This window comes from Aspergillus karnatakaensis, assembly GCF_047715665.1.
Source record: "Aspergillus karnatakaensis strain CBS 102800 unplaced genomic scaffold BJY04scaffold_30, whole genome shotgun sequence".
In the NCBI taxonomy this organism is placed as follows: domain Eukaryota; kingdom Fungi; phylum Ascomycota; class Eurotiomycetes; order Eurotiales; family Aspergillaceae; genus Aspergillus; species Aspergillus karnatakaensis.
Window position 1 is genome coordinate 118,241 of NW_027395742.1, and position 8,493 is coordinate 126,733.

The following is an 8,493-nucleotide window of genomic DNA, read 5'->3' on the forward strand; positions in this document are numbered from 1 at the left end:
TCTAAATTGCCTAGCATCCGTGCCCTTCTCCCAGGATCGAAGTAGAGAAAGGAATAAGAGGTGAATGGGAAGAATGTGTTGCGAAATAGAGGCTGGAACTGTATAGTAAGGCCAAGCTCTGCAGCGACGTTTTACAGGCACTAAGGCATTAGCATGAAGTTCATCATGTGACTGTTACGTCGAAAGCTGAAGCCTTGAAACTGAAAGTTGACACAGTTAAGTCATCACATGATCATCAGGCACCAGAGCCAAAACCAATCTAGCGCTATTACTAATACCTGAGACTAAGCCTGGTCAGGAGAAGCGAAACCGCCACGGAACGCAGCGCCTTTGATCGTCCTCCACTCCTTTCCACGGCGGTGGTCGCTATTAAGCTATTTATATTCCCCGGGTGATTCACAGGAAGTAAATGGAGTTGTCACGGGTATCTATGCAAAGCCGAATCAAAACCATAGAATTGTCGAGTAGCCCCTAATTTGGCTGTCCTACCGCGGAGTAACTATCTGTAGAAGAGTCTCCGTACTTGTCAGCAGCCGACCGGAGCGAGCGAGCAGCGTTATCACCATCAACGTCGACACATCATCTGCCATCAGCACCACCTCCTCATTCCTCCTTCCGCTTCCACCCCCCCTCCAACCTCCGCGTCCCTCAAACTCTCTCCTTTCTCCTCAATCCTTGCATCCTTTTTAGTCTACCTCCTGATCGTCCCTTTCTTGCATTGCTGCTGCAGCACTTGATAGCACCTTGTTTCTGCCACGGCCGCGCAACTCGCGTACCCCGTATATTACCGGATATTCGGCGCCCACGCGGTCCTTTATTCACCAGCGATTCAAGGTCAAGTTGAGGGCCTACCTTTATTGTTCTCAATAGTTGCGACACTAGCATTTCTTTAATTCAACCGCGCTGCCGCTGCAGCCTCCAACCGAGCCCGCTTGTACCGACACTCGAAAGGCTGCGCCGGCCGCCGCCTAACCTGAAGGCTGAATCCTTGCGGACGCATATTCATCCACAAAGAAGGGCGTTCTTTGTATAGACTTGAAGACCGGAATTTGACCAAGAACTCTTCAGGGTACTCTTAGCTTGAGCTTTCCAATGGTGAGTGCACCCTCTAAATGTATTGACTCTTCTGGACGCTTGTACATGGTGGCGGCATCATCAAGTGTGCAGCCTTTGTGCTGGCTATCGGCCTCGGGATAGAGCCGATCAGATCTCCTTCCATATGTTCTTAATTTCCCCTACGTTCTATGCTCTTCCTTGAACCGGCTATCGTTTTGACTCTTACTAATTCATACTTGTGTCGTTAGTCATCTACCTACGGATGGCAATAGGTCGTTTCTAAGCTTCCATCGCCACGCCTTAGTCTGCCGTTCTGTTACTATGGGACAGTCTTCCTCGACACAAAGAGATCAACGCGAGCAACGTTTCACCGAGCACATTCTACATTCCCAAAGAAGCCCGAGTCGTAATAGGCATGAAGACATGACCAACGGGCATGATACGGAGCAGGCTGGGGCCTTTGGTACCCAGACGGGACAGGAAACCGATGGTAACGATGTTCAAATGAGTTATTATGGCCAAGATGAGCCGTGGCAGTCGACAGTGATACCGGGCGATTTGTCAGGACAAACCCGGCAAATGGGCAGTATTCAGGAAGAGACGGGATCACAGTATGAAGCTAGCCAACGAGAGTACCGATCTGCAATTTTGGCCCGACTGGCAGCAAGGAGGCAGTCTACGATGTCCAGGTTAGGGTCCAGAATCTTGCCCAACTCCGTCATCCGCGGGCTTCTGAACAGTGAGGAGGAAACTCCAGCGGAGGGCCACGCCCACCGGCATGGAATTGTTTCGAGGACTATTCCAAGATCCGAGGTCAATCAAAGTAGTAGTCGTTTCAGCCCATTCACCTCACTGAGCTCGAGAGGTGTGAGTCGCAGACGCTCTCTTCGCGGACCTTACTTCATTCCACGCAGCGACGCGACCGCGAATAACTCTTCCGGACCCTCAACTGAGAGTGCAGAAGCTGGATGGGGATCTTGGCGGCGGAGCGTTCGTTTACGTCGAGTTGGTCATTCATTATCGAGCCCAATAACCCAAATCTTTGGCCAACCTCCTTCCGACATGACTCCCGATCAGAGTGTCGAGGAACCCCTCAGTTTCCACAATCCGGATACCGTTGGTTTCATTCCCCATCCAGGACCTATGGACACCCGTATGGATTTCGACACTTCTCATGAACTTGATTCTGTGGAGCCTTCTCTAGGAAACCCACAACCCGCCCCGCCTATGTTATCGGCTCAGAATCAGTCTAGTAGTGCTCGGCATTTCCCAAGTTTATTGCGAGCACGGCCGTCAAGAGCTTTACGTCGAGATGAGCAAACTCCGCTTTCGCGCGTTCTTCAACTTGCTGCCGCTGCTATTGCTGCCCAGCTCTCCGGTGGGACTGGGCCGGCTCTGCCTAACATCCAAGCCCTGGGTAATGATGGCCTGGATGGTTCTCTGGAGAGTTTCATCCAGAGCTTACAGCGTGCCACATCAGGACAGCCTGCACCTGGAGATGCAAGTAACACGTCGGAAGATGAGCGGCCTCCCACCCCGGTCAATTTCATGAGAGTTTTCCGGTTTGCCAACGCAGATAACCCTCGCTCATCGGACACATTCAATCGCGCAACAGCCGATTCCGGCAATGCCGCGAATCATGGAGACGAGACGGAGACAGAGCACCAGCCGGATATTCCCGAGGGCCGAACGGTCACCCTCGTTGTAGTGGGAGTGCGGTCAGTCCCGTCAGGAAACGGCCCGTCTGGAGATCAGCAACCCGCAGCGCTGCCTGGCCTCGATGCACTGCTCCGGCTTCCTTTCTTAACACCGGGGGCGATTTCTCCGCGCGTCGGCCCAAGTCCAGGAACTACGACCTTCAACCGTCCTTCACCCCCGAGCGTGCCAACCACAAGCGATGAGGGCTCATCACAGCCAGGACTGCCAAGCGCGCCTCGAAGGCTTTCTGATGCCGGTAGCCGCGGCACGCCATCATCACTTCCCTCTGTCATTTCGGAGAGTCCTCCGGGCCCCAATCCACCTCCATCTACTCCGGCAGAACCAGGACTTTCGGCAGTCTCGTCGGGCGCTTCAACCCCTAGCCGAAGGCTCTCCACCACATCCGCAATGCCGTCTAGTGTTCTCCCCCAGCTTAACGAGAACCGTATAATGCAACCGGCAGTGGAGCCCTCAGATGACAATATCCCACTAAACACATCGCGTCAGCGGCGTAGAAGTGATTCCGAGTTTGCACGCCATCGCGAGCAACTGGGATCTGGTGCGGCCCGACGAAATGGAGTCGTGGAGCCTGATAACCACAGCGCACCAACTGGTAGAAGCTGGCTGATTTACGTTGTTGGGACCAACCTTTCAGAAAACCACCCCGCATTTGCTGCCCCGAGTCTTTTCACTGATGTAAGCACCAAGTCCTATAATCTTCTGAATTCTGCTGACACTGCAATTAGAATCCGACATACGAAGACATGGTTCTTCTCTCGTCTCTTCTTGGCCCGGCCAAGCCTCCAGTCGCTACTCAGGATGACTTAACCTCTGCAGGTGGATTGTTTCGCTTGGTAGAGTACGGCGGTTCTCTCTCAGCGGAAGCTCTTGATGGTGGTGCCCCTCTTCCGATCTCGGAAGGTGAGCGCTGTTTGATCTGCCTCAGTGAGTACGAAGCGGCGGAGGAACTCCGACAGTTGACAAAATGTCAACACATTTATCACCGAGACTGCATTGACCAGGTACGTTCTCTGCTCACCTCAACTCGAAGCCAATAACATGACGCTGACTTAATTCAGTGGTTGACCACGGGTCGAAATTCTTGCCCGCTATGTCGGGGCCAGGGTGTTGCCGAGAAACCCAATCCTGAGCCATCAAGAGACACACAGCGCGCGGCGGCAGCCTAGTCACCTCTTTTTTTACGGCCGTTATTATCATACGAAGAAGACCTCGGTTCTTATCCTGTTTCCTCAGATTTAGCATGGCGCCTGTTACTAGTTTTACCATTTCTTCGCATTGCCATTTCTTCAGATATCCATTGCTGCATTGTGTTACTTTTGGTTTGGTCGTCAATGTTGGTATGCGCTTCACGTCATTTATTCTCACTCGAGTTCCGTTGGCCTTCAAAGTGCAATGCATCACTTTACATTGATTTGACATGGGGATAGCTCAACTTTCGCCTTGACGTCTTGTGCAATGGATCTCCGCATTTAGCCGTACTCTCCTCAACTTGGTACCCTTTACATAGAGTCCTTCTCGAGCTACACAGCTGAAGGCGATAATCACAGACGTTAAAATATGGTTACACTCGAATCTACCCTAGTACTCCGTACATACTCCGGACTTAAGAATGATGCCCCGCATTTTAAGTTGAATGAGTCAGCCAGCTGCCCCGCTCTCAATTTGGCCGGAGCTTGATCATTATCACCACCACAGACGTTTTCTCCAATTGAGGCGGAATAAAGAGCCATACGCTGGTGGATAACCTTCTATTCTACCCCAAGTATCACTGCTCAAGGTCGTCCAAAAAGCCACCCAATCTACTCAAACTCTCATCGATTCACCAAAGCCACAACCCTCCCAAGCCGCACCCGATCCCGAAAATTGAGTACGACACCGAAACCACAGGCGACGACTCAAGCGCAGCTCTAGAAAGCCGCAATGGCCCCCGTACGTCTCACAGTACTTATATCCGGCTCCGGAACAAACCTCCAGGCCGTTATCGACAACACCACCCTTCCGACCCAAATCATCCGGGTCATCTCCAACCGCAAAGACGCCTTCGGCCTCGAACGCGCAAGGCGCGCGGAAATCCCTACACATTATCACAATCTCGTGAAGTATAAAAGACAACAGCCCGCGACGCCGGAGGGCGTCCAGCGTGCGAGGGAGGAGTATGATGCAGAGCTTGCGCGGCTCGTGCTGGATGATAAGCCGGACTTGGTGGCTTGTTTGGGGTTCATGCATGTGCTTTCGGAGGGATTCTTGACACCCTTGGAGAAGGAGGGGGTCAGAATTGTAAACTTGCACCCGGCGCTGCCGGGTGAGTTTAATGGCGCGGTATGTTATTCTGTGTCACACCTTCTCAATTGTTCTCATTTTCACCCTGGGGGGTTGTTGCTGACGATGCATTACCTAGAATGCCATTGACAGGGCTCACCAGGCATGGTTGGATGGCAAGATCGAAAGAACAGGTGTAATGATCCATAATGTGATTTCGGAGGTTGATATGGGGAAGCCGATTCTTGTTCGGGAGATCCCATTTGTCAAGGGGGCTGATGAGGATCTACATGCCTTCGAGCAGAAGGTGCATGAGATTGAATGGGGTGTTGTGATTGAAGGACTACAGAAGACGATCGAGGAGATTCAGGCAACGCGGTCATAGCGCATGGACGTTCTGAGCTTGCCAAATGCCAGCATTGCAAGGGGAGAAAAACAAAAGCATCAAGATACCAGTTTGTATTATAGCTTGCTAGCATAGTTATAGAGTATATTGCCTCATTTCAAGTCTATTATGGGCATATAATAGAGAGTAGAGATGACGACGATACCTCGTCTCTTAGATGCCAATCGTCTACAGCCAACAAATCTGCATGGTGACTTGTTTGGGTTGTCGTCGATCCTTCAATGCAACCCATGTGCTAAACGGCTGACACTCATGTGTTTTGTGCGACTGGCGCTTCCAGCCGGCCAATCCCTCTTCGAAACCACTTGCTCACCTGAGAAACATACAGCGCAGGACCAGAGTGAGCAACACTCAATGCGTCCACTGGAAGTTGTCATGCGTGCATTCGATGGAACACAATTTCTTGACATCGACGCTCGAGTACATCTCGGGCACTGAAAGCAAGTCAAGAAGCTCCACGTTCATTCAAGTCCTCTGCTGAAATATACGCTAACAAAGCAGTATATCGCTCGCTCTTTAGTGCCTTCCAGCAATATTCGAGCCCAATAACCGAGAATACCCTTCGCGCTGGATTGACATGAAGTTGACTGAAGTACCAAGACCTGCTCTGATATGCTTCACCGACTTATGCAAGAACGAAGTTTTGGACCATTCTAGCACCCCGGCAGATCGTCCAAGGGAATGATTTTGGCTTTAGAACCACATCATCCCAGTCGGCATCATCGTTACAGACTTCAAAATGATGTTCTGGTAGAATGCCTCCGGTGTTCCTACCAGGATACAGATCCTGCAGTCGTATTATGGATCTCCCGGGGTCACCAAGTGAACCTATTCGAGCCACTAGCAGCGAGCAGCGCGGACCGGGGACCGTTGAGCTCATTCTTACCGGGCTTCAAAGTTCCCGAGAGCCAAGAAGACATGACCCTTGAATAGGCGAAAGAGGAGGGTACGTTTCAAGATATGCCCTTGAGAAGCTTAAGAAGCCAGGGCCCGAGGTCAAAGCTCTAGCACAGCAAGCCCTCGATGAAGGGCGCTAACTAGGCTTCGGCGTTAGAGATTATACGTATTCGAGTCAATTACCAACCATTCAATCATCGACAAGGATTCATTCCTTCCGGGGACAGGCAGGGATCTTCATGTCGAGCAGCTGGCTTTCCTCCTCCTGTCGGACTGATGAGCTGAGACTGTCCTACTTCTACCCAGGTAGTCGTGAAGCATCACTAGCGCCGAGTGAGCTGAACAGTCTATTGAAGCACAAGCGCATTTCTCTTCTGCAAATTATGCATGCGCATTGCTTATTTTTTTTCGGACATATGTGGTGAGTATTCCCAGGGTAAATTTTATACTTTGCCTAGCCATTGGCCACTGACATGCTAAGACCAGGCTAGAATCCTGGAAGCCTGTCAGGATCCCGTCAGAAGTCGAATCTTGATCATGAACGTGAATCCTAATTTCCCAGACAGAAGAGGCTCCTCCACTCTTACCCAGTAACATCCACCACGCACACGGACCAAGGCACGGAGTTCCCACATCCCACGTCCGTGCTGCTCGTGGCATGTTTGATTTGAGGGAAAACGAGCCGTGGTTGGGATGGGCTCTGGAAATTAAAATCGTATTTCCGAGGTAAGAGTCGTTAAATGAGCAGAAGGACGAGGACCGCAGAGGTTAAATTGAGTTGCGGGCAACATCGTGCCGCTAAAATCTACGAAGACTTGGACGGAGAAAGCTTCCTCAGAGCTGTCAATTATTGTTCTTGTCGATCTGCGCCATTCAGCAGTCAGCAGTCAGCACAAGTGCCGATTCCCGCTCGCAACCCGCGGATAGATCTGTTGTCCGCTAAATCCAGAAGTCCTCCTCGTGATTAATGTCTCATTGCTTACCTTTCTGCCGGGACAAGTGGGAAGGCCGAAGGGTGACTTGCACCGTTTCATGAATCAGAAGTCAGAACTCGAGGCTCAGTCTTCTTCCGGCTCCACCGGATGGATGAGGGTTTCGGCAACCTCGTCGAATCACTCTGGGAATGGTCGGCAAAATAAGTACGATACCCAGGTTCCCCCTCCGGAGTAGGGTCTCGTCTTGGAAACTTCCGTGTCAGACTCTTATATCCTCCTCGGCGACAATACATCTGGTGATTTGCACAAGGATATCTCAACACGAGTCAGAATCTATGAAGCCTCGGGGTTCATAATTTCATCACCTCTGGGATCCCGACAGGAATAATGGGTTCGGGTTCTTGGAGATGGAGCTCATCTGGATTTGCTTCTTGTTCTCGACTCCATCTTCGAGGTCTTTTGACTAATCTTGTCTAATCAGATCTCAAATTATCCACTTGGCAACGTTGCATCCCAACTTGCGGCCTCGAATTGAGCCTGGCAAGACCTGACAATTGCTTTGATCCAGAGATGAGAACCAAGACCGCCGCCTCTGTGCCGTTTACCCAATACTGTTTGCTGATGACCCACTGCACCTATATGATGCACCTAATAATGCACTCGAGTCAAGAATAAGGGCGGAGATGAACAGGGAGCCGTCCTCTTGGCTTGCCTCTTGTGTTTCATCATTAATTCTTGAAGGTCAAATCATCCAGCTGCGCTCCGAGGAGGAAAAGAATCCCAGAATGTGACTACGCGCTCCGTCATTTTGACCAGTTCCACCTGTAGGGCCACTAAGGGAGCTACTTGGAGTAGTGCTAACTTGTTGGGTGCTAGTTGCCCCTCCACCGCTGTCTATCTCGGTGGTCCGGAGACTATCAGCTTCCATCCCCGGACTGAACTGCGCTGGACTATCCGTATTTCTGCTGTTTGTCCATTAATGCGCAGGTGCTTTTGTCGTCCGTTCAAAATGAGCCATCTGCAGCAAATGAGCCGCTGACTCAAGGGATCGAGTAAGATCTGGAAATTTCGGACTGGAGAAAAAACCACGCTTACCCCGGGAAAGAAGCTGAAGTGCGAGCCTCTTCTCAAGTAAGGTAAGGCCTAGCTGGGTGTCACAGTCTACGATGACACGCTGATCCATTGAACCAGTGATCCATACCTTACCGTAGGGTTTTGGGG

At 51.2% G+C, this 8,493-nt stretch overlaps 2 protein-coding genes across 2 annotated transcripts; both read left to right on the forward strand.

Annotated features, from left to right (window-relative positions):
* The first annotated feature begins 1,131 nt into the window (after positions 1–1,131).
* Positions 1,132–3,914, forward strand: BJY04DRAFT_78138 (uncharacterized protein). The gene is made up of 2 exons (XM_073721069.1): positions 1,132–3,450; positions 3,501–3,914. The coding sequence occupies exons 1-2, from the start codon at positions 1,378–1,380 to the stop codon at positions 3,810–3,812; spliced, it is 2,385 nt and encodes a 794-aa protein (XP_073570263.1). The 5' UTR covers positions 1,132–1,377; the 3' UTR covers positions 3,813–3,914.
* A 401-nt stretch (positions 3,915–4,315) lies between these two features.
* On the forward strand, positions 4,316–5,616 carry BJY04DRAFT_191290 (phosphoribosylglycinamide formyltransferase). The gene is made up of 2 exons (XM_073711622.1): positions 4,316–5,094; positions 5,174–5,616. Exons 1-2 carry the CDS (start codon positions 4,696–4,698, stop codon positions 5,417–5,419), a joined length of 645 nt encoding a protein of 214 aa, XP_073570264.1. The 5' UTR covers positions 4,316–4,695; the 3' UTR covers positions 5,420–5,616.
* Positions 5,617–8,493: the final 2,877 nt, after the last annotated feature.

Excerpts from the sequence above, each read along its gene's own strand:
- BJY04DRAFT_191290 (XM_073711622.1), top strand. The coding sequence starts at position 4,696 with ATGGCCCCCGTACGTCTCACAGTACTTATATCCGGCTCCGGAACAAAC. Across the intron at positions 5,095-5,173 it reads CGGGTGAGTTTAATGGCGCG|AATGCCATTGACAGGGCTCA; the intron begins GTATGTTATTCT and ends TGCATTACCTAG.
- BJY04DRAFT_78138 (XM_073721069.1), top strand. The coding sequence starts at position 1,378 with ATGGGACAGTCTTCCTCGACACAAAGAGATCAACGCGAGCAACGTTTC. Across the intron at positions 3,451-3,500 it reads CCCCGAGTCTTTTCACTGAT|AATCCGACATACGAAGACAT; the intron begins GTAAGCACCAAG and ends CACTGCAATTAG.